The sequence below is a fragment of the Buteo buteo genome, chromosome 7 (genome assembly GCF_964188355.1).
Source record: "Buteo buteo chromosome 7, bButBut1.hap1.1, whole genome shotgun sequence".
In the NCBI taxonomy this organism is placed as follows: Eukaryota; Metazoa; Chordata; class Aves; order Accipitriformes; family Accipitridae; genus Buteo; species Buteo buteo.
This window is the reverse complement of record NC_134177.1, coordinates 32,499,030-32,524,524: the sequence shown is the minus strand read 5'-3', so window position 1 is coordinate 32,524,524 and position 25,495 is coordinate 32,499,030. Positions and strand designations below refer to the sequence as shown.

The 25,495-nt window shown below is 40.7% G+C and overlaps 1 protein-coding gene across 5 annotated transcripts in view; it reads left to right on the top strand.

Moving 5' to 3' along the window:
• The window catches only part of PAK2 (p21 (RAC1) activated kinase 2), a 48,094-nt gene that overhangs the window by 13,048 nt on the left and 9,551 nt on the right, over window positions 1-25,495 (top strand). For 4 of the 5 annotated variants that reach the window (XM_075032242.1, XM_075032241.1, XM_075032244.1 and 1 more), the window contains 10 exons: window positions 10,230-10,440; window positions 16,151-16,251; window positions 16,765-16,915; window positions 17,802-17,833; window positions 18,189-18,296; window positions 19,519-19,651; window positions 20,306-20,369; window positions 21,166-21,214; window positions 23,262-23,374; window positions 23,885-24,002. In XM_075032242.1, coding sequence (XP_074888343.1) covers window positions 10,254-10,440; window positions 16,151-16,251; window positions 16,765-16,915; window positions 17,802-17,833; window positions 18,189-18,296; window positions 19,519-19,651; window positions 20,306-20,369; window positions 21,166-21,214; window positions 23,262-23,374; window positions 23,885-24,002 — 1,056 coding nt within the window. In that variant the 5' untranslated portion in view covers window positions 10,230-10,253. Of the gene's footprint in view, window positions 1-6,830; window positions 6,849-10,229; window positions 10,441-16,150; window positions 16,252-16,764; window positions 16,916-17,801; window positions 17,834-18,188; window positions 18,297-19,518; window positions 19,652-20,305; window positions 20,370-21,165; window positions 21,215-23,261; window positions 23,375-23,884; window positions 24,003-25,495 lie in introns of those variants that run through there. The other variant, XM_075032245.1, reaches the window with a different exon arrangement.

The window sequence follows — 25,495 nt, the reverse complement described above, 5'->3', positions numbered from 1 at the left end:
ACTGCGTGTTTCCTCTTCTCTTTCCAGTTAGCCCTGCACCTCTAATCTGGTTGGGTAAGCCACGGCCTTGTCTTACCATTGCCCAACAATATTTCCAGAGGTTAAAAAAACCCCTTTGCTTTCTATTAGAGTTACTGGTGATCTCTCCACACAACACCAGCAGCCTGGCATTGTTAGAGCTATGTCATTGCTCTACTGAGTGTTGATTGTCTAGGTTAAACAGCTATGAGTGCTGTTAGAAATACAGAAGTGCACTGAGCTGTATAGGTACCTTGTGCAGGGTAGCCTTTATTCAAATAACTTTTGCTCTGGAATGTGTGAGCCCTCCCTGCCTGTCGATGCCAGGTTTAATTAAGAGAGAATCTCAACGATGAGATGCAGACGACTTTTTTTTTTCTTGTAAACTTTCCCTACTTGCCCTTTTCCCCATTCTCCTTTGATCTTTAGAAAACCTCAGCTCATGAAAATAAAGGCTGAAAAGTGTCTTCTAGTTAGTGAAATATGAGTAAGACCAAACACCTTGAATCATGGATTTGCATGTGATTTGCACGCTGCAGGCTGTCTTGTCTGTCTTCAATTGACTCAGGTTTGTAAGTAGGTAGAGCAGGGGTAAGTAATTTCCTTGTTGAGGGCTGAATAGGGTTTTTCAAACACCTTTGGGTACATGTTATCATTATGCAGCGTTGCACAATGGTTCGTTGAAGGAAAACTAGCTGTGGGCTGTATAAAATGAAGCATGGCCTGAATTCAGCTGGTAGGCGGTAACTACCCAGCCCTGCGGCAGAGGGTGGAAATGGATCCCTCTTGATTTAATTCCTCATCTATCGTGCTCTGCGGACCTGCAAGGGCTGCTTCTCGGAGCAAGGTGGGAATGGTCATCTGCGGCTGTCAGCTCAGCCGTTTGGCTCATTTCTGTGTACTGCTGTCATCAGCTGCCAATAACGAAGTTATAGCCTTGCTGAGTGAGTTTTCCTGCCAAACTTAGGGGAAATGGGAAGTAAAGACAGTTGGGGAGTCATTTCTGAGGCCTGTCTGGTACTGTGGTCTGTGGTGTTTGAACTGTTTTGGAGGCGATAAAGCAGAGAAGAGGCTTCTAGTTCACTGGTTGTAAAATATGCCACCACAGTTCAATAGTCCCAAATTTAATTTATGAAGCAGAAATGACGATTCAGGTGGGAGTTGATTGCTATGCATGGTTTAAAGGGAGAAAGTGGTAGTGTATCACAAGACTTGCAGGTGGCCACAGTATACAGTGAAGTCGAGTATCACTGATTTGTTTAAATTTTCTATGCACTAATGGGCTTTTACCAGGACTCTTGCACATCTTGTCTCTAGTCAGTGCCTCCTCTTATTTTTTTTCCCTTTTGATATCTTTTTCAGTCACAAAACATAGCTGATAATTAAGAAATTGTCCCTCCCTCCCCCATTCAGAAAGTCAAACATTGAAAATTTGGGAGAAAAATTTGTCCTTACCAAGTTTTCTGCTATTGCTGTTTCATGTTTTTGGTTTGGTTTGGTTTTGCTACATATATAGACTTTGAGAATCTGATCTGCCAGTTTGGAAGGCTGCCAGAATCTTAGAATTGTAATCTGCTTCACTTATCTTTATCAATGATTATATGAAAGTTGTACTTTATTGTGCTTGCACCAAGGGGTGAGGATGACTCAGCTGTAAGCATTGTGTGCTGAAGAAGTACTAGGTGAAATATGCTTATTTGTCTCGGCTGTCAAGGGGATGAGAAGGTGATGTCTACCACTGGTTGCTTCTTAGGAGACTGGGCTCTAGGTTTTTTATTTCGAATGTGGCATTTTTGCAGACTGGTTGCTTGTTTTCAGTGCAAGACTTTGCACATCTGCTAAGCACTTCTCATTACAGTTTTGGAGAGACTATTCCTTCTTCTGAAGAAAAGATCATTTCCTTTCTGTTTTTTTTATTTCTTCTGTTGACCATGCTTTTTTTTCCCCCAACTCTCTTCTACACTTAGCAATTAAATGGCAGTGATTTTTCTCCATGCTGTTTTCCCTTCTGTTTGTGTGACTCAGCAAAAATCATAAGGAAATTGAGGGAAAAAGACAAATTGGAAATAATTTGGGTGGGTATGTTATATGTGTCATTCAGTCTGATTTGGCGAAAGACTGAGGTTCTCCTATACTATCGTTAGAGTGGGAGTATTATGCATTGTCTCTGTCAGATGTAGCAGTAAAGGGAAGATGGCTAGAAAGGACCTGTTTATAAACTTCATGGCTGTAGCCTTGCTGGTTCAAGGAGGGAAATTGGTGCTTGTGACTGTTAATCTTGAAAAAAAGACTCTGGCAATTTATTGGCTCCATTAGTGGGTCAGCCTTGCTGAGCAGTCAGTTTGGTTAATGTGTCTCCCCTTGTATATCTTCATGAAAAATTTATGTTTGATGGGCTCAGATATTTTTTTATTTCTGTTTTTTAGCTGTTTCCTCCACTGCATCATTTGAAGGGGGTTTCTTGCTTGTTTGTGCTTGTAAATTAGGGAGATCTGTGCTTGTTTTGAGTATCTTAGGTTAGCCTAGTTTCCTCTCCCCTCCCCATAAAGGAAAGTCAAATAAAAATAACTGTTGGTTTTGGTGGGTATGTGGTTTGGCATGACCAAACACTTTTATCTGAGACCCCCTAAAGCTGGAAAGAGATGTTTCAGCAAGTCCTGTGGAGATTGGTGCCTGCCGTTTTAGAGGTGGGAAGGCTTTGAGGAACTGCGTGTTGCATTAGAGCATCTGCACATGTTTTTAGTAATCATAGGTGGAGCAGATTATTCTGCTGGCTTTTACTGGCCATTATCAAGGTTACTCTTGTTCTTGCTTTTGCACGAGTACTCTTTTGCCAGGCAGAAGATCTGTGACTGCATTTGCCAAGTCTGTGAGAGAGTAATTTTTTGTCTGCTGCTGCTGGGTTTTTTGCACAACTTTCTGAGTTGAAATGAAGAGATAAGTATTTTCAATCTCTGAAGGTAGTCTTGTAGTGTTCCAGAAAACTCCTTTTTGGATCTGATTAAATAAATCTCATGGATCCAAATGCTTCAAGTTGGAAAGCAAACAAATCTTTCTGGATGTTTTTCCTTTTAGTGGAGAAGACGGTCTGAGATTTATTGGTTCTGTGAATTTTTCTGCAGTGGTGGAATAATTTCAAGTTGATGAGCTGCTGAACTAACATGCTGTTAGTGATGGGGCAGGAAGTGAGCTGTGGCTAGGTAGCACCATCTGAATAAAAACTTGTCAGAAAGCTGCTTTCAGCTAATCCCTGGGAGGAAGTGAGCTATAATCAGCACTAAGTGAGCTAATCAGAGGAAATCTATTGCTCAACAGGAGCCTTTAAAAAAAAAGGGTGTGGGGGAGAAAGGGGCAAAGAAAAATACCCATGCGGACATTTCATTCTGCTTTTGGACTCCAAAATCTGTTTGGTCCAAGAAAATGGAATATCTGATGAAATGAGCAGCTCTCCAATCCCCACTTAAAAACTGCACAATGTGCGTATCTGTTTGCCCTCTTTTCCAGAATAATGAAGCATCAAGTCTCTTCTCCTCCAGTAAAGTGTTTTTTCAGGTATTTAAAGGTGGTGGTGTGGGGAGGCTGAGAATAAGCTAGTTAACAAAACCACTGGAGGCTTGGGGTCAGTGTACTGGGAATGAGTCTCCAGACATTTTCAACAAGTATTTTTTTAATATAAACCAAGAGTGGGACATGACTATCTTCAATCTGTCTTGTGACATGGGTCTTTTCTTGAAGCATCACATGCTAGCTCTTTTATTGTATTGCTTTTAATTACTCTATGCTTCTTTTCACTTGACATCATTTGCCTTGGAGATTTGTTTGTGAGACATTTATTTTGCTATTTTCCTCTGCTCTGGACCTGGCTGTTCCGGATGCCGCTCTTTGTGCATGACAAATATTGCCAGTAGCACCCTATAAGGCTCTACAGGAAGACAGCAAATGACAGGCGCTGCCGTGCAGATTGCTGTAAGGATAACTTTCTTTTCTCAACCCTTATGCCCTCTGCTAGAGCAGGGCCAGGGAAATGCGCTTGCCATCAGGGCTTTTTTCACTTTTGATCTGTTCTCTTTTCTTCCGTTTCTTCTGTCGGACAACAAAAGGTTTCACTGTGTTGCTTTCAAGCGCTGTGCCCACTCCCTGTGACCGTGGCCCAAATGTTCTGCAGTTCTCCTTGCAGCAGTTCAGGTGGTGTCTCAATAAGGTCCCACAGCTGTAGAGGCACATCAAGGATTATGATTTCAAAAGTAAAGTGGTTGTGTTTCTTAATGCATTGTTAGCCTGAAATCCCTTACTTCTGCTTTTTGGTCAGCCCTGCAAAATAGACTTGAATTTGATGTTTGTGTTACTCCTTCTGTGTTACGTTGCTGATAGTAAATGAGTTGAGTAATTTTTACCTGCAGTAAACGGAACTGAGTTCAGTTTGCAGCTCTCTGAGCCTCCTGTCAGGGTATGTACATACAGAGGATTTGATTTATTTGACTATTTTAGTTCTGGCGTCTTGGAGATCTGTTGCTTAAGTGGCAGTGTAAAGCCAGGATATTGTGTGCCAGGAGTAGGAATTTATGTATATGTTATCAAACAGCTCCGAGCTTGAAGTGTTTTGTTGATGTTTTGGTTTTTTTTTTTTTTCCCAAGCAGTAGTCCAATTTACTTTTGCATCAAATTCCAGGCACTGAAATACAGATGCAGCCAAGACTCCTCAAATACATTAATTTGAACATCTTAAGAAGACAAAATCATTATGATATGAGAACTTTCTACACCGGCTGTTTCATTTGACGCATGGTACCATCTTCCTATCCCTGCTTGAGGCCTTACAGTACTACACTGTAAGACTGACGTTTGTGCACACAGAATGCATATTTAAAACTTAATCTGCTCAAGTAGAAGTGCTCCAGGAAGAATGTGACTCTGCTCTATAGCAGATAGGAAAGTGATTGTCATCTATTTCATTTTATTTCCCTTTAGTCATTCTGCAAGTTTGAGAGGAAAAATGTTGGTCCTTTTTTAAAAGTCAGAGGAGCTAAATTGCAGCCCCGTGGTGGAGAGGGGCCTCCATGGTAAGGCCTGCTGCTGAACAAGCGCACCGCTTCAGCTGGGATGGGAGTGCGTGTCAGCCTTGATACTGATCACGAGGGAGGCTGAGGGAGCCAGGACCAGCACAAGAGCTGTACTTAGGAAGTTCTTCAGGAAGCAGCCCAGCTTTATGCTCACACAAGGGGGAATTGAGGGGTGGGGGAGAACCGCAACAAAAAAACAAGTCAAAGCCAGAGCATTCAGATTAATGTGCTGCAGCAGTGTGTGTTCATTAGCTTTGTGAAAATGTTGCCCAATTCTCAGTTTACTTTCCAGCTTTTACTCGCTGTCAGGGTTATGTTTCAGGGTGTTTTCCCACCAGTGGCAGTGACAGGAACTGCTGTGTCTCTTCTGTGACCTGGGTATGCTGTAGGTTATTGGGCCCTTTTCTTCCGCAAAAGATAGAAAGCTAGTGAGCAGCAGAACTGACTCCTGGAACGTCGTTGTAAAAATGAAACTCTGAACACACGTGCAAATCAGTCACTGCAGGTCTGTCTCTTCAGGGGCTGGGAGGAAGAGAGTGGGTTAAGCTACACAAGGAGCTTTCCTGTGCTTGTCTTGCATCAGCCTCACTGGGCAAAGGTGGAAAGAGCAGAGTTGCACTTCTGAGGAACTTGCCTTCAGGTCTGCCACTGTCGGTGGTGGGTGATTAGGATGGCACAGACCCTGGCTGGCTGCTTGCTGCTGCCTTTGCAGCAGAGGAGAGCACATTTGCTCTTCAGCTGCTGCAGTTTGTGTTATGATGGTGTCTGAGGCTGCTGAGGATGACGAGAGTATTTCTGTTTTTGCTGCCCCAGTGGAGGGCAAGAAACCTTTGTCAAAAGGAGGGGGACAGCTGTTGGGAGTAGGGTCATATACTGGAGATGAGGACTGAGAATCAGAGCTTTGTGGTCACCAGTGCTGGTACCTGTGAGTATGTTTTGTGGACCAAGCAGCAGAACTGTTGGGAGAAAAGCTTTTAGCTCTTTTTGTGTCTTTTTTTTTCTTTTTTTTGTGAGTGTAATGGATTGCAGCACTGTCCTGTGGTGGGAATGAATCTGTCTGAAGTCTGTAGTTAAGTATTGTTTGCAGCTTCACAGCTTGTCTCTGTGGTTCATTCCATCGCTTTCTAGTTCTTGTAATTAAATGTAGTGCAACTAGTGATTGTGGGGGAGTTGCCGATGTGCTTGAATATATTATTATTACTGGTATTATCTTCACTGGCAAAGATGAATGTGAATCCCTTTCCTCTGATTACACCCTCTTCCATATATTATCTTTGTTTCTTTCGTCATCATTCTTCCACATTTAGCATATTTTTATGAGGTTGCTCAAACTTATGTTAATCATTTTAGTAAATGTCTTTCAACCAAGCTAAAAAAACCCCCCACCATTAATTGTGTTGTCCAATTCTGTCAGAGAAATATGAACCTTACATCCCCTTTGCAAGTACACAGACTCCTGGCAGGCAATGTAAAAATGAAAATAACCCTGGTCCTTGCAGTTCCCTGTGCAAGCCATGATTCAGCAAGGCAGCCACGTGGGTGATGGTGCAAGAGTGATTACATCTAGCTGCTGTGAAATGAACCCGCTCCTTTCCCTCTGGGGGAGTGAGAGAGCAGAAAAGGAGCTTCAGGGTATATTTTCACTCTTTTTTTTTTTCCCTTCCTCTTTTAATCCCTCCTCCAGCCATTGCCCATAATGCCAAACCTCCGCAGCAATTTCAAAAGTAGTTCCTGATGCTGTGGAAACTTTCCCTGCATAATGAAGACAGGGTAAGGATAAAGGAGAGGGGAACTGCTCTTTTCTTCTGCACTCAGCTGTCAGAAAGAGACTAGCTGTTTGGACTTGAACCTGAACAAAATGATTGATTTTTAACTTCTGATGATTGCTTGAAGGATTAGACTTCTGTTTCCTGAAGCCATCTGTAGTGAGTGCAGCTGTTGTAATTTATTTAAACTATGTGCATTGAAATGGTCCTTTGTGCAAAATAGTTTTGGATCTAGCATTTTATTTTAACAACAGTCTTTGAAACAGCCACTCAGAAATTATACTACTTTGTGTTAAGTAAATATCACATCTCCTGAGTTTTTCCTAAAAGCTGAGGTTTTACTAAACTCCAGATTTAATGAGCTTGAGGAATTTTGTTTAACTGCAAATGCCAGAGCTAGTCCCTCAGGTGGGAAGCTGATGCCCGAGCTCTTTCTGCCACTCCAGTCTGCTCTACCAGCCCTGCAGCTTGTCTTCTTGCATCCCTGCAGCTTGTTTTCCTCCTGTGGAGCTCTTGAGCTCTACTTAGAGCAAGGTCAAGGATCTTTCTGAATGCTTTGAACTCTGAACAGCCGATCAAAGTTGCAGCTCTGAGGGATCTGCAAAGATGCTGTTATGGCAGTTTCTTGAAGGACCTGATTTTCTTGTGAAATAGATGAGTTTTGGATTTCCATATGCTTGCTTCCAACTTGTTGCTTAACAGTTTCTTCTCTTGAGCACGCAAGGTGCTAAGGAATAATTCGTTTCAGATCAAGAAGCTGTAATACTTAGTATGCGATGGGCTGACTTGTGCTCCTTGTGTCACTGAAAATTAAGAATTTTTACTATAGTGAGAATTTTATTTAAAAAACATGTAAACAAAAGTGCAGTTTTTTGTTTGTTTGTTTTTTAAATTTGCAGCCTGAATACCACATTACAACATTTTGAATTTGGTGACTGGGCTTTCCAAGGGAGCATGCGGGGAATTAGTATGGCCTTGGAGGGCCAAGTCTGTTCTTGTACAGTTTCAGATGCAGGTTAGTTGTTTATCCTTACATCCTGCTCTTGCTAATATCAGGCAGCTCAAAAAACTGCACAGATGTAGGAAATAATAGGCTGTATTTTAGAAAAATACAAAAGGCTACTCATGATGTTGCTTTCTTCACAAAGTATATAATTTTGGTGTTGAAGCTATGTGATATGCTTATTTACCTACTATGATTTCTTTAGCTATTTGATTGTATTTCTCTGCTCAAAAGGAGGGGTGCTTTCTTTTAAACATCTGTTTGCATTTGAATAGCTAAGAACCCTATATCCTACCCTTTTCTGAGATTTGATTATCTTAAGGGAAATGGATTGTGGTCCCCTGTACTGCCATCACTCCAAGCCCAGCTTCAGTAGGGCTCTTTAGTACCATATATCTGATTTGGTGGTTCAGACCAGAAATTTGTATGTCTCAAATTGATGGCATGCACTTTGTGCAAACAATATGTATTGCTACAGAAGCGTTTGGAATTAAAATCCCTGTGGGTAGGCTGCTCAGACCTGCTGTTAGATTGCAGGTTCTTAATATTTTTCCCCATATTGCAGTGTAGGTACTGGAAAATACAGAAGATCCTGTAGATAACTTGCAACATCTGAAAGAGCAATCAGTAAGTGAATTTGGAAGACTGTTGGAGGATGGGAATCGCAGTCTGATTCACAACTGCATCCCTGCAGACATGTTCAAGTGTTGCAGGCCTATTTCTTGCTCCATCATCAGGCAAAGGGCTCGAAGGCAGGTTTGTCTAGGGGGGTGTTGCACAGCTTGGACTGCTGTTCCCCATCAGTCTTTAAGTAGGTGGGGCAACCAGCACATGTCCAGTTTTTACCTGCACTGACAGAACTTTGCTTTGTGCTGCTTGTGCTTCTGTAGGTATTTGTATAGAAATGATATGCTTTCATGGGCGTTCATGGTGGTAATTAATTTTAATCTCTCTTGAGCTTCACAACATCAGTGTGCTCTTGTGCTGCTTGGATTCAGGCTGCTAGCCTGATTTGTTTTCCTTTTTGGGGATTTGACAGTAGTCACCCACCCAATGAAATGATAAGGAATGGCAGTCTACGTGTTTTTAGTTCTGCTGCGAAGACCATGTTATGCAAGATGCACATGTTGTGCTGAGACATTGTATAGCACAATATTTATACTTTGGAAATAAGGTGTGATAGTTGAGAGTGGATTGCACTGTCTTATCCTGACTTTCTTGAATGACACTGATAATGATTGCTCCAGTGGTGTGGCTGGGACTGAGTCATGCTTTAGGACTCTGACGGGCAGCTGGTAGACACCAGTAGGCCGTTCATTTCCCAAACTGTTGTGAGAGGAGGAGGTCAACATGGAGGAGATGTATTGGCTCTTGTTGCAAAGAGGTAGCTCATCATTTGAGCATATGAAGGAATGAGGGACATATTTGTTATTCAGCTGTCACTGAGAGGTAGTTTCTGTAAATCTTTCTTTGTGCTATTTACTCTGTAGCAGAGAGGCTGCCTGTTTCTTGGTGATCAGAGAAGAATCTCCAGGATATTATGGGAAGGGAGGAAGGGCCAGTGCAGATTTTCTTGAATGTGGAATGTGTCTTGTAGATGCTTTATTGTGCTGTGTTTTTAGCTTTAGCAGCTATTTGTTCGTGATCTTGCTCATGTTTTTGTTAAGGAATCAGAGAGGATTGTGGTGATAGTATATATTCTCTTTACAAATGGAGCAAGTGTGGCACAAAGTGGTGAAGCAATCCAAGTCCTCATTCAGAAGTGGAATGCATCCAGTGGATCTTAGTCCCATGTTCTTTAATGTAGGCTGCATAATTTGGATAGAGATAATATTCATACAACTTAATGTGGACAGTGTGCTGAATTGTGACTTATAAACATAAGCTATTCTTTTCTCCCCAAGATCTTGTCTGATAAATGACAAGAAGGGAAGCATCTAAGGCTTTTGAAGGTGTTTGACTCTAGGGTATGAAGATCTTTGGGCTAGACCTACCCCTAAAAGATGTTGTACTTACACCCTTACACATACTGTCCTTTTTACGTACGCAACCTTTGTGTGAACAGATAGTGAACTAGATCTGGGAATTGATCCACATTATAACTGACAGTTCTTTTTGACTGGGTTAGTTTTATCACTGGAAAAATTTATCACTCCATCCCACAAATGCTGCTGCTGGCCCAAATGAATGGGTGGCCCAGAACTGGGAGCGGGAAGGGATCCGCTTCCTTTGGCAGAGACATCAGTGTCTGCCAGTGCAGTGCTTGCCGAGTTACTCAGAGTTGAATTTGCACCTCCTTTCCCTGTTGGCCAACAGAAGAAACACTACATTTATGTATTCTATACTCTTTTCCTATGTTAAAACAAATATTTCTATTTTCAGTGCTTTCACTAGCTATTGAGAACCATGTCTGACAACGGAGAACTGGAAGACAAGCCACCAGCTCCTCCCGTCCGGATGAGCAGTACTATCTTCAGTTCAGGGGGCAAAGACCAGTTGTCTGCCAACCACAGTTTGAAACCCCTGCCTTCTGTACCAGAAGAGAGAAAACCTAGGAATAAAATCATCTCCATATTCTCTAGCACTGAAAAAGGTAAGATGTCTTTATTTTCCAAAGTTACTACTTCCATTCCTTTACTCTTGTAAGTTTTGGTAGCGCTTCAGACATTTCAGTCTAGCCTGTCCAAGTGTAAGGGATTGGAGGAAGTGCTGAAAGTTGGATATGTGTGTTCAATGAGCTGAGATGTTCTCTCTGTTTGCACTGGGATGTTTGAAGCTGAAATGCTAAGTAAGAAAAATGAAATAGCTCACTGAGGAAAGCCACCACCTATTGCTTCTCATGTTTGCTGCCCAGTTTAAAGTAATGCATTTCCAAACAACCTTAATAAATGTTTGTGATTCCTTGGTATCATATTACTTACCATTTTGCTACACTAAATGCAGATTTCTGGTTTAAACTGACCATCCAGCTGTTTTAGAAGTTACTTTGTGTTGATGACCATTTATGTGGCAGCTTGAGGAGAAAAAGATAGTAAAGAAATAGTGGGGAGGGTGCAGTGTGCATGAAGGAGAATTGAGAAAAATTAAGTCCTTCTGTCTGTGTAACTGCACTGTTAGGATTAGTTACCAGTGGGGGAAAAATCTGGATTGCTGTAAACAAGGATTATTTCTGAGAAAAAATTGCTGTAATGAAACTAGACTGTATTTATGCTTTGTTTCTGCCCTCTTTTCTGTATGGTGAATGTATGTACAGTGCTGGAGTACTGATCCTGGTTCTCCAGGATGTCTGTATCTATGTACAACAAAATAGTGCATAGATAGAAATACCTTCTAACATCTGGTACGGTAAAGCTGCGCAGGGACCTATAAGCCTGAACTGAAACTGCTATGCATTTCATTAATGTCTACCAGTTAGCATTTTTGTGATTACTCTTAAGATGCACAAGGGGAAGACCCTGCTGCTTTTAATGTCTTCTAGTTCTTCTCTTGTCTTCCTGCGCCTCATTGCTGATGTGCTGGGCAGGACTGAACCAGTCATGCTGACACAGGTTTGTCTGTTTCAAGAGACTTTGCTCCTCTCCTTATTTATTTGCTTGGCTAAGTATTTTCCCCAGGGCTGGTTTTTCCTTTTGCTCAGCTGTGTGAGCAGCCACTCTGCAGCCATGCTTCACCCTGGAGACAAACACCAGAGGCAGGCTTCCCTGTATTTAGAAGATCTGGCTTTCCATGGTCTGGCAGAGTTTCTGTGCTCAACAGTGGGCGTGTTTTCGGAAGATGGAAGGATTTGGCCATTGTCGCTTTTGGAAGCAGAATAGTTATTTCACAAGGTCCCTTATTGTGAAATAACTGTCCGTGGCTGGGTTACAGCAGAAGAAGTGGTGGTCTTTTTTTACTGCCATGGGTAAGCCTTAAAGAGGTAAGTCTATAAGAAGAACGTGAGAAGCTACTACATGTTGGTGGCAGCACCCCAAGAGAGACACTCCAGGCCTCAGAGGCTGGTGAAGCTGGGTGCTGTAAGCTAGGCATAGTGCCACATGTCTAGAGCAGGTGCTAGCTTAGCCCTTCAATACTGCAGAAACTGGTGTTTTACCATTATATCACTGATCATGGGAGGAAGTGCCTAGAAATTGTCATGGTGAGTGCTGCAACAAAATCTGGTGGAAGGATCAAATCTGTCCATCTTCAGACTAGGAGAAGGGTTTAGGAGCTGGGATGGCCCTTGTCATTATGCTGTTGCATTGATCGTTTACCGGAGCATTTGTAGCCCTTTTTTACAGGCAGGGATATAATCAAGTAGAACATAAACCCCATGTGAAAGAAGGTTTTCCTTGCTCTGAATTAGTAATACTGTGTAAGGCTTGCTTGTGTTGTGAAATGAATTATGAATGCAAGTAGGTGCAGCACAGCTGGAGAGCTTTGTGACAGTTTATAGTGCCTTTACTTCTCCTTGGACGTTTCCTCTTTCCATCTTGACAGTGGGTTTGTTCGTTGGTGAAGTGGCTGGGGAGGTGGTTGAAGGCTTGTCTGAAGTTGTGTTGGCTCATCTGAAATTGCTTTGGAGTACCATTACTTAAGCTTATTCAGACCACGCTGTAAATACTGACATGCACCATGTTTATGGAAAGTAATCTGCATACTTGTTTAGCATGTGTCTGCATACCTACTGATATTTAGTGATGCAAACTAAAACTTAAAGAAATAATTTCTGCTGAGAAAAGTACATTTTAGAGAAAATGGTGTCAGTTTATGTTTTCTAGATGTTAAAAAGTAATGAAAGTAATGTCCTTCTGAAAAAAAGCAGAAGGTTTTACTGCATGGCAAGATAATGTGGTTAGGAAAAATGGTAATTGCATTATCTAGCTTAAAGAAACTATCTGAAAGTTGCATTTTTTTAATTTGAAAAAACTTGTCAATTGGATGACCCACAGCAAGGATAATGTAAACATCCAAAGAAATGTTTTTGGCCCTCAAGACTGCAAAACTGGCTGTCAAATGTAATCAGAATATAAATGGACACAGTGACTTTCTGGCACTAAAACAATAGTCAGATGTTGGTGGTTTTGTTCATTAGCATGGCTGAGGTGCACCCTCACCAGAAATGCCTATTTAAATACTTTTTTTTTTTTTTAAATTCTGCTGCTGGGAAGCTTTACAGAATTATTAACTTCCTGCTTGGATTTAAAAAATATATTGGGACTATATGCAGAATAACCTGTGAACCTGGGATAGAAATTTTTTCACAGGAAATATTTCTCCAGCCAGTGCAAAAGTTTACAGATTACTACAAAAATGGTAAATTCACCATTTCAGAAAATGAAGGGGTGCCTTACCAGGAGATGTACAAGACTACTGCAAACAGACCTGTTACTGGATAACATTGTTTGGCTTTGCTCTGCAGATCTCTGTCCATATGGTTTTGCAAGCCTCATCGTACCTATTGCCACAGCTCTCCCCCCCTCCCCTCCCTGGGTCTTCTCTTGGGAAGTTTCTCTAGCTTAGGAGGTGGTGTTGGGGAGGTGATGTGCTTTGGGGGAATCACTGCAGACGGTGAGGTTTAGCAAATGCAGTTCGTGCCCCAAGCCTGAGCTAGTTCTGTGCTGAAATAGTCATGAATTTGAAGGGATTATTTAATGACCTAGTCATGGAGGTTTTTCTTCCCCTACTTCCATTGTTTAGGATAAATGAAGTGATAATCATCTTTTTACTGGAGTACTTAATTGCCATGAATTTCCTTGGCTAGACTTCTGAAGTCAAATGAACCTGCGTGTGTTTTTGGAAAGCTTTAAAATAGTCCCCTAAAACAAGAAATGTTTGTCTTCAGGCAGAACTTATTAAAGGAGGTGCTGTGGGGCATCGCCCAGGACCTGGGATCATGCATGTGACATGCTCGAGACTGCTGGCTCAGGGCAGATTTCAGTGGGATTTCAGCTGTGGCTCAGTAACTCAACGTGTACTATCTAGAGTCATCTACCTACCACGACCAGGCTGTTGAGAAACATCTGTGTTTCTTGCTTTGTGTGTGGAGGTTGGCTGCTGGGAAGTGAGGGATGCTTGAGGATGGGTTTGCAATGCAGGGGGGTGTGTGAAGTACCTTGGGTAACACCTCACTGAGTGCCTGTGGCTTCATTTGGGGAAGGCAAGAGTCAAGTTGTATTTGAGGCACTTTCTTCATCAGACAGAGCAATTCTCCAATTCACTGAATCCTGAAGGACCTGCGTCTTTCCCCTCCCAGGAACAGAGGGACTATATGCTGCTGTCCCTGCAGGGCCAAGGGACCACGTCTTAGATTCACTTGCTGTTTGAAACGAGCGTTGCCCTTTATCAAAGGATTCCCATTTAGATACAGAACTGTGTTGCAAACATCATCAGAGGTTGAAAAGCAGCGTGGCCTCACAGTGGCCTTGTTCGCAGAGCCTCGAGTATGTCCTGCCAACACATGACTCACAGGACTTGCCTCTTGACTGGAGCTCACTGCTTGTGTGTGTTTGAAGTGCTGCTCCAATCTGCTGTTCCTGTGGGCAGAGGAGTGATTTTTACTCTTCTAGCCTAGACTACTGATAAGATTGGTGTATATTTGGAAGGAGTGGGTTTATTTGTGCAGCACATGCTGGAGGGTTTGAGCACCAGCTCCTGTTCCCTATGTGTCAAGTGGTCCTGAACAGGAACCTTCCTGAGGAATAGAACTTTTGTCGTTTCCCCCCCCCCCCCCTTGCTTTCACATAAACAACTGCAAGAGATTGGGAAGAAACAGTACTTTCCTTAAAGGTTTTCACATAAGCAAGTTTCTCCTGTCCTGTGACTGAACGGCGTTAATGAGAACATTTGACAGTCTGTTTGCTTTTTGGCTCTGACCTGTGCAGCCATATTAAAGATATCCTGTTTATAATAGCCATGTCTTTCCACTGCATTGTTCAGCTGGAGGTGGCCCACATGGCTTTTCGTTTGTAAGTATTGTCCTCGGCTCCTCATCCTTCCTCTCACGCCAGTGTGAGGGGATTTCAGACAGTTTCTCTGGCTCTGAGCAGCATGATCTATGCTTGCCCCACGTTCAGTAACTTTTTATCATGTAGTAACGAAGAGGGTGCTATTTAGCTGCTCTTTTTCTGTACTGAAACTACATGACTTTTATTTTTAAGGTGAATTTAAAAACAAAGCAAAAAAACTTTTTTTTTTTGACATACAAACATGAAATGGTAATCATTAGATTGCAAAATGGTGTGCTGCTTTCCTTTGTGGTTATGAGCATTATGGCATTCTTGCTGGCTTCATGCACGCTATAATAAATGCAGCTGATTCAGCTACATGTTCTGCGAGCCCACAGGCATTCCCAGGATTACACATGCAGTTAGTTTTCTTGGTATCAGGTTAGACATGCTCTACAGCTCACTGCCAGGCCTCTGCCTTTCAGCAGAGGACTGTGAGATGAGACCTTGAGCATCATCCTTCTACCTGGAAAGCAAATAGCAAGTACGCTCCTCTGCTCTGGCAGGGAAAGAAAGCAGGGCTCCGGCTTTTTTGCAAGAACAAGAAAACAGGTTCCTGAAGCCTTTCAATTTAACTCTGAATCTTTTCTGAGTAAAGGGAACCGAATGATATATTTTATATTCAGAGTTAACTACAAATTGTCTTTAATTTTTTTTTAACTTTCTCTTTGTCAGAAAAAAAAAATTAAAACCAAACAAACAAAAACCCCAAGCCCCAGGCATTATAAAACTTCTTATAAATTTAATTGAATCTAGGTTGGATTGTGCACATGGTCCTTCCCATTGTCTGTTTCTGCTTCTGGTACTTATTATGCTTGCTTCCCCCTGTTTTAATTTAAATTAGGTAATTGCTCTGAGGCTATAAACTCTTATCTTCAACACAGGAAGTCCTAGTTTGCATTAATTACCTTGAATTGAAGCAGTGAGGCAACTGAGTTTTAACTGTCTTTAGGGTGAACTTGAGGTTGAACTGAAGCTGTCTTCAGTGTTGTTCTTAATCCATATTAAAATGTCCTTTTTTGCATTGTAAACATTTCATATTCTCAACAGAGCTCCTTGCGCTCCCGTGCTCTTAATTTCTTATTCGCTTGCTACCATAATATAAATTATTTGAATGGAAGAATTTGTTGATTCTTATGTGAAGTCTATACCAACTTGAAAACGTCAAATCACTGTGCTGCATATGTAAACACCTCCATCCAGTAAACAGAATAATGGTTACAGTCATCCTAACTGTTGTAAAGCTTTGATTGATTATATTAAATGGAGACAGTAGGACTTTAAATCTTTGCTCAGTAGGTCTTTGAATGTCTTTTTCAGGAAGCAAGAAGAAGGAAAAGGAAAGGCCAGAAATCTCCCCACCATCAGATTTTGAGCATACCATCCATGTTGGCTTTGATGCTGTTACTGGAGAGTTCACTGTAAGTATACCTGCCTAAGAGTTGCTCAGAAAACAGCTGTGGGTCAGTTCGGTGGTGAAGCCATTGCGATGTTTAGTTAGTCTTTGTTTTTATCAAAGAAATAATTCTACTGTGTATTTGTAGAGCATGCAGAGTAATGAGACTGTGACCTGTTAGTACTTCTGCAGTATAAGTGTCAGATCTGATGCTTTGTCTTACCTGGGACAGCCTTCCCTGAGAAACCCTCTTCAGTTTCCTTTCATTAGTGGGTAGCACTGGTTTTGTTGAGCACTTTTGTATTCCCATTCCTCACATCTGGCTGAATACACCTGAAAGAGGTGGTGTCATGTTGGCATGGTGGTTTGTGTTGTGTCACTTATGTGCATATGGCTCCCCATTAAAACCCCATCCTACTTGTTCATGTGTTTAAGGCTGTGTGTATGTTACGCTTTTTGTAGAGGAAAGAAATTTGTTCTGCTCTTTAAAAATCTTTAAAATGCTAGAAGGATGCTTAAAAATAGCCTATTTTTTCAGGGAATGCCAGAGCAATGGGCTCGGTTGCTTCAGACCTCAAATATCACGAAGCTAGAACAGAAGAAAAACCCCCAGGCGGTACTAGATGTGCTGAAATTCTATGACTCCAAAGACACAGCAAAACAGAAGTATCTGAGTTTTTCTGCTCCAGGTGAGATCCAAGTGTGTGAAGGACAGATTAAAGAGGAGTTGGGTATTTGGAACACAGTCTTCCTCTCTTTTGGAATAATGAATCAGATTCAAACGCTGAAAGAGCAAGCTAATTTTCAATTAGGAACAAATATTTGAAGATGGATTTAAAACTTTATGGAAACTGGCGTTGTCCAGTTAATTTCTTGTTTCAAGTGGAGAGGGGAAGAAATGGAACTGGATAATTCAAAATAGCAGCCAAAATTAACTTTAATGGGCTGTGTTTATGAAGCTGGGGCTCTGAGACTGGGATTAATTGGTTTTGTGCTGGAGACCTTGCCTCTGCTGTCCGTGAACTTGATGTCACCATGTGGTGACATCAAAGATGCAAAATAAGTTGTGGCTCCTAGATCAGGAGTTATGTGGGGGGGCTAAGAGAATGATTGTCCTACAAACAGATGGAGTTTTACCTAATTTTCTTCCAAATTATTTCTGAAAATAGCTTAGTAATAAATAAGGCTTTGTAATATTCTCATCCTTGATTCAAGATACTGCTAAGGGAACAGAAATATCCATTTGATCCTGATTTCACATCTCAGTAAGACAGAACACAAGTGTGATGAGCAGTGCTCTATTTGGAAAACTGTGTGTGGGTACTCAAGAGAGGTGAAGAGCAAGTTGGGAAATGAGTGGGTTTGCCTACCCATAGGGGAGGATTTTAGAAACTTAGAGCTTCCTTCTGCATGGTCTTACAGTGCAATACTGGTTTCTCTCATTTGTGACCATGAAGTTTTGCTTTCTTAGAGATGAAAAAAATCTCCAAAGTGGTCTGTGTTCTTTACTCTGTAAAGTTCACTTTTAATCATTTTTCTGATTATTTTATGTATTCTGGTATTTGTCCTATTTAGAAAAAGATGGTTTCCCTTCAGGAACGCCAACGGTGAGTGTGTTTACTGTTCTCTGTGTGTTCTTAGGCGCATACAAGTTCAGGTCTTTTGTATTTGTTATATACTGAATCTTGCAGTATAAAACAAAATGAGAATTTTTTGCGGAATAAAAACATAAATTGGGGGGGTCAACAGAGCATATTTCACTGGAGCGGTAGTATTTGAGTCTTGTAATAAAATGTAATAGGACACAAACGACTCAACCTATCCTTTTCTTTTGGTATCAGTAACAATTCTTTTATCTTTGGCGGGGGGGGGGGGAAGCAAGTATTTAAAACTGTGGGGGAGACAATTTTGGTTTTTTTTCTTGTTGTTTTTTTTTTTTTTTTAATGTTGGTAAAAATGTAGACCAATGCCAAAGGTTCAGAACCATCAACAGCTGTGGCAGATGATGATGATGATGATGAAGAAGCTCCTCCTCCTGTTATTGCTCCACGGCCAGATCACACAAAATCGGTGAGCAGCTATAAAATTTACAGTGCAGACCTGCCTTTCTCAGTATTGTGGAACTTTTTCTACTTTTGTTTTCTAGCAAAGCGTTATATTTGTGAAATGAACTGTTGTAAGTTCTTAGGGAAAAGTTCAGTTTGTTTTTTGAGTTTCCTAAGAAAATGCCTAATTTCTGGGCATCAGTTGGATCAGAAGTCCTGAAGTTAATGCTGATTTGTTTGTCGGCTTGTGTTGAAGGCACCCAGTTATGCTTATCCTTCAACCCAACATGCAAGGAGGAGGCTTTTTAGTCCTAAAACTATAGCTAGTTTCTGTAACTTTGCACAGTACAATGGTACAAGTGTAGTGTATTTGATTATTTTATTTGATTGCAGTGTGATAGCCTCACCAAATATACTACCTAAACCCAAAACAATTCAAATTTAAGATTTGAAAGATTATTTCACTCACAAAGTCATCAGCATTACATGAAAAGTTAAATGCTTCAGAAGCTGTTCATTAAGTTTTAGTGTAGTCATCCTGAACTACACACCTTGTTAATAATGTCCCAGGGATCCCACTTACTCCAGTTCCTTCTTTTGGTTGTGGTAGGTGTACGTTTTGCCTCTCTGTTGCCCACTTATTCTCACTCCAGGAGTGCAAATGTGAATTGTGTTTATTTGTCAGTGATACTGCTTTATAACTGCCCACTCTAGGTATGTAGATATATAAAACGTGACAGGTCTACAGTTTGATATTTCTAGAGTAGCTGCGTGTGTTTGTAAACAGCTCAGGAGGAAATTAAAGTGCCAAGAAAAATCCTCTAAATTGGGGGCAACTGGGAAATTTCCGAGAGTCTCATGCTTCTTTTCATGGTGAAGCATGAATCTTTTTCCTTTAGATCTTAGCAGTAGTTGATCTTGCTATTAAATAGTGATTTCTGTTCTGTTAACTAGCATGGGTTATAAAGAATAAGCAGGTAGAAAACCTACAAAACGTCTATCTGTGGAAGTTAGAGTTAATCTCCTAGCATCCACTCTGTTCAGGAGGTGCCTGGGTCTTTCTTTCAGAGGTCAGGAAGGTTGCCAGCATCTTGACTTACTGGACTTTAATGTTTCTCAGATCTAATTTCTGCCTCCAAGTTGTTATGGAAAATGGTGCTTAGGGATCTTTGAAGAACTGTGATTGCTTTCAACTGAAGGTCAATGATTGCAAAGAAAATGCTCAGGTAAATGGTGTCTCTTGACAGATTTATACACGGTCTGTAATTGACCCCATCCCTGCACCAGCCAGTGACACTTCTGTTGACAGTGCGACGAAATCAGGTGATAAACAGAAAAAGAAGACCAAAATGTCGGATGAAGAGATCATGGAAAAACTACGTAGGTGTTTTTTATTTCAGATAAGTAAAGGCTTTAGGACTGGGGAGGGACTTTAAGTTTTTGCCCTCATCTTTATTTTTGTGTAAGGGTTGTATGAATACTGTGCTTGAATGGTTTTGTGTCAGACAGTAGCTGAGAGCGCTGCATTCAGAATTTTTGCCGATTCATATGCTTCAAAGCCTTATTGGGTAAAAAAAAAAATTGTAGAACTTTTTTTGGATTGAAATTCAGTTGTGATAATGTGATCTGCGTGTATAATACAACCATAATAACACCAAATAGTTTCTGCTGTTGTTTGTTCCATAATCACCTTGAAGATAATTTTTCACCATATTAATGTTCCTGTGCTTAAGTTCAGAACTGACTAGTTTCTGGACTGGGCTAAGCTGATGGATTTTTCATAACCTCATACTGGGTTTTGCTACACAGCAGACTATCATTAAATTGAGATACTAGGGGAAATAGCATGATCTGTCTCATTAATATGATTGTCTGAAGTTGGGCCATTTGTGACTGGAACTGAATCAGGAAGCTTTGGCTGTTCATGCATCAGCTGTTACTACTTGAGCTGACACACTCTTGGAGGTATCTTGGCCAGGCCAGCCCTACTAAAGGGGGACAGCAGGATTGACCTTTTTTGATTGTTTTTTTTAGGCACTATTGTGAGCATAGGAGATCCCAAAAAAAAATACACCAGATATGAAAAAATCGGGCAGGGGTAAGTATTCACCCCAACTTTTATTCCCAGTGAGCCAGTGTTAAAAGCAGTGTACTGTTCTCTATCTGATACTATGATGTAGCCATCACTTACTGAAGCAGGCAGTAATGTTGGCTGTATTAAGCAGTGATAAACAGATGATGGTGGAAATTTTGAATTGTCTTTTAATGCAAAAGCATAGCTCTCTAACTTCTCTGTGGGTGTATCTGTTCCTCTCCTCTCCCAGTAAGATGCATTCATCCATTTTGTAATATGACTGCTGAATAGCACGAGGGCACGTCAGAAGGCTTTCTGTGTGCTAAGCTAACAATAATGCCATGACTAAGTTATTCTTCTAGTGGTCCTCTGAATCCTTCTGAGAAAAAAGTATATACAAGTTCTAGCTTTTCCAGCTTTGATTATACATATGCCTAATTCCTACATTATACTTTCCAAATAGGTCTGTGTGTGTTGTGGGCAGGCTTCCCCTGGGGGAAAATGAAAAGTAATACCTACTACAGAAAGGGCTGCTCAGCTATCTGATCATAGGGAGCAGCACAAGTGCTGGGGGCTTAGACATCCTGAATGCAGGAGACATAGTTGGTGTCAGAAAAGAGTGTATTTGTGATTAGTTTGTTTCATGTGAACTGACTGGCATTTCTATGATATCACTTACGTTTAATAGCCTTCTTTTTGATACAGCTCTTGCAACATTGAAAACTGACACAATTTTGTGTTTGTGATTTGTCTGTTCCTGTGCATGTTTGTTACACAGATTGATGCAACTGGCTGTAACATTTTTTCTTTTTCTTCACAGGGCTTCAGGTACAGTTTTCACAGCTATTGATGTGGCAACAGGGCAGGAGGTAAGATTTCTGGGTTCATTGCAATGAAAATATTTTTTTCTGTATAAACGTTCTTCTGTAGGTGGCAGAAATTATTTGACTAGATTTCTTTCTGTGGCTCCCATCTTTGCCATCATCTCTCAGAATAATGTTTGTCATAGTCATTTGTAACAATGTGTGCCTTGTTCTGTAGTAATCAGATGATGAAAGCTAAAAATAGTTTTGTCTTTCCAGTGAAAAGCAGAGGGAGTGAGGTGTTCCAGAAATGGATTTTAAAAACAGTTTATCGTTCAAGAATTATGCACCATGGTGTCCTGCATTTTTAGAAATAAAACTTTGTTTAGTCTCTGCACACTTCTTTTCTAGTCCTGTCTCAGTAGGGGTGATGGATGCACCTATCTGTATGGAAACAGCTTGCCTGCATGATTCTTTGTTGTAGTTAGAATGCCTTCTCCACATTCTGCTCTTTGCTTTTACTCCTTGGTGTCTCCAAACCCACTTGGTGAAATTGATGACATCAGCAATACTCTGCATGCTTGTCATCCAGTGGTCATCTCTGGTTCCCGGGACTAAAATTTTAGGAATTACTTGCTTCTCTTTAGATTCACATTTCCTTAATTTTCCTTTAAATATCCACAAGTAGCCATTCCTTAGGTCACTGATAAGTAATTGTCCTTTCAACAGTAACCACATTTACCAGTACTGTAATAGAGCACCACATCCTCATAAAATGCAAGCCTTTCAATCATCTCAATACGTTGTCTCTTAATTTGCTTTCTACAAACTGCAGTACGTCATGTCCTCGTACTGACTGCAGAGTAAAATTTGTAATCCAGTTCCTTTTTCGACCTCCTCTGTGTCTTGTCAGGCAGGTGGGCTAACAGTTGATTGCTTGCAGTCTTCATGTATTAAACGGATGCAGTACTCTGGCTTCCTCAGTGCTTAATGTCTGAGGATAGAATTGGGTCTGTTCAGCGGTAAGAAGAGAAGGCCTAGGGAGGATTTTATTGCTATTTTCAGTGCCCTAATGGGAAGGTGTAGAGAATATGGAACTAGACTCCTCTTACAGCTACACAGTGACAGGCGAAGAGGTAGCAGACAAAAATTGCCATAATGGAAATTCTGGTTAGATACTAGAAATGTTTTTCCCTTACATTCAGGATGATCAAACATGGGGCAGGAATCCAGAGAGGTTGTGGAGTATTTGCTCATTGAGATCTCCATTCAAAACTCAGTTGCACAAGACCTTCAGCAACCTGCTCCATGTTGGCTGTAATTTAAGCAGGGGATTGGACCAGATGACCTTCAGAGGTCCCCTCCAATCTTAGTTATTTTGTGATTCTGTGCCACAAATTCTCTTCTTTTAATGCCCTTGGCCATATGATAACGATTGTTTCTACAAGATTATATTGGTTCTTGTGTTTGGTTTTGGACTCATGGGTAGGTTATCTTGTAAAACTCCAAAATGCCTCCTCAGAGTGTTGTAGCTAAGATAACTGGAACAATTCTTCTCCATTTTAAAGTCTGGAATACTTGTCCTGGTTAGCTTATTTCCTGGACAAGATAAGTCTTATCTTCCCTTCTCTCTCTGGGGTAGTTCATTGGCTTAATTGCTTTGAGAGGAATTCCTTCTGCCTCCCAGCATTCCTTATACCCAAACACTAATTTTGTTAGAATTTAGAAAACCGAATTGCCTTGCTTTGCATTGGAAAGCTTATACTTTCTCTCTTAGTTGCTACACGATTCTTTTCTGCTTTAGGCCTGTTGGTGTGAAATTGGGCAAGTATCTTTTTATCTCCTGAATATTTCCTTTGCTGTCTGTTCTGGCCTTTGTTATTATTTGTGGATCTTTTCAGCTGCAAGAGGATGATGTTGGCTATGGGTGCAAGTTGCACACTCATCAAGTTGCATTCTTTTAAGTTGTGTGCTAATAAATAAATAACTTGCCTGTGCTAAACTCCTTTAATCCTGTTACAGAATTTCTTCTAACTTTTCACTGTATTAAGAATGACTGAAAGGTTTTGATACTCAGGTTTGAGTGATTGCTGTTTTATTTTGTCCTATTCAGGTTGCTATTAAACAGATAAACTTGCAGAAGCAGCCCAAGAAGGAGTTGATTATTAATGAGATCTTGGTAATGAAGGAGCTAAAGAACCCCAACATAGTCAACTTCCTGGACAGGTAAATGCAGACAGCTGGCTGATTCCTTCATCCCCAAGAGTTTCAAGAGGTTATAACTTGATATACTTAAAAGACCTGGATTTCCTGTACCTAAGGGTCTTATAAGCAAATAAGACTGTATTTAGACTGTTGTCTTTAAAAAAAAAAAAAAAAAAAAAGTAATCTGTCACGGGGAATGGTCTTGATGATTCAGTAAGAAGGCTTCTCCCTGAAGTCATGAATGCAGTGCTACATGTAGTTAGGGATCAGTGATGGACAAGAGCACAGCTGGAGCAATGCTTGTGTTATGCATGAGATACATAGGGTGTTATCCTGCCCTTTCAGGTAGTAAGAAGCAGACAGCTTTTATTGTCAGCATTTACATTTCAGGCTACCTTCCAGAGATTAACTTTCTTTACTGTTTGTCTTGAAGTGCTTATGAATCATTTCATTGACCAGCTTTTATCAGTCATTTTTCAGTTCTCCATCTCTTGATGGCAAATGGACATGCTTTTTGTTTTCTCTTTGTAGTTACCTTGTAGGAGATGAATTGTTTGTGGTGATGGAGTATCTAGCTGGAGGCTCACTAACAGATGTGGTCACAGAAACGTGTATGGATGAAGCACAGATTGCTGCTGTTTGCAGAGAGGTAAGTATTATAGTTGACGGGTGGAGGAATGAAGGTTGCACTCTATTCCCCTAGGTTTTATGGTATACTTAGGTTAGGACTAATTGCAACAATTGCTGTTGGAGCCATTGAGTTAGGAAGAATGAATGATGCTGAGAGCAGAAATCAATGTTAAAATTACAGAAAATAACAAAATGAGTTTAACTCAGAAAATTGTGTGTTTGCAAGTTATAACACAAAAGAGGTATGGCAGTTTTTGAGCTGGGTGTTTGGGAATGTTAGGTGATGGAGCAGATAAAGGGTTTGGGTTTGGTACCTGGATTGCCTAGTCCTGCTGACAGTGTTAACAGAAAAGTATTAATAATGTGGACTGAAGTTCAAGAAAGAGCAACAAAGAAGTTTAGCAGCTGGAAAGAATGTCTTTTTTTTAACTGTGACTAATGAAGAATATTCAAAGGCACCAAAAAGAAAACTGAGTATTCATATATAGGTAATGTAGAAAGTAGAGATGTAAACATATTTTTCAAAAAAGAAAAAGGAAAAAAGCCTGAAAGCCTGAGTTTTCCAGAAGGAAGAAGGGAAACTGCGTTGGCTTAGAGTCTGGAAGTGGATCTGATGAAACAGGAATACTTTAAGAAACATGTACTAAAATAAAGATGAACTTGATGCAGACTATACCTTTCTCATTTTAGTAGTTTTCATAGTGTGTGAAGTCTATAGTTGTGTGACAGTTAAGCTTTCTTTGTGGATTTCTCTGAAAAATAATTCTCCAGAAGATTGTCATTGGAATAATTTTAAGATTGCAGTAAGATTTCAAGTGGAAGAGTTAAAAATAGCTGATGTTAGAACTTATCAGTGGTTTCTGCCCTGAGTCAGAGTGCCAGCTTCCAGCTCAGGCTTGATTTATTATGGCAGAAGGAGAAGTAATTGTATTATCTGCTGTGCAGGAGAAACTTAGCCTTTTAAAAACCCCATTTGACTACGTCAACATGACATCTGCTTTTGATGACTCACCCAAAGGGAGGGGATGGAAAGCAAACTTGTACACTAACGTGTATGGACAGGTAATGGTTTCCAGAGAAACTGGAGCTGGAAGCAGAGAACTGAAAGTAACTATTTACTGTAACAGTAATTAACTTTTCTGAGGAAAAAGTCTAATATTGAACTATTGTACTTCATCAAAACTCTGCTGCCTTGTATATTAGATATGCTTCATTTTACAAATTAGTGCCACTTTGCTAAAGCAAATGAAGACACAAAAAACCCACTGGGGACTATATCCGTGCCAAGTTGCAAATGGTAAACGATCTGGTTGTATTAAAAGAGAAGAATCTTACAATTTTATTTGCCTTTTATTCTCAAATAGCAAAAGTAAATTTCATTATGTTTTTAGGCAGAAACTTAGTCTGAAAGATTTTAATCTAAAAACAGTGCAAAACCAGTATTAGTGACTTTCATAGTGAAGATGTTTTACAGCCTTCACGGTAGGAGAAGTTGCCTGCATGGTGAGAATG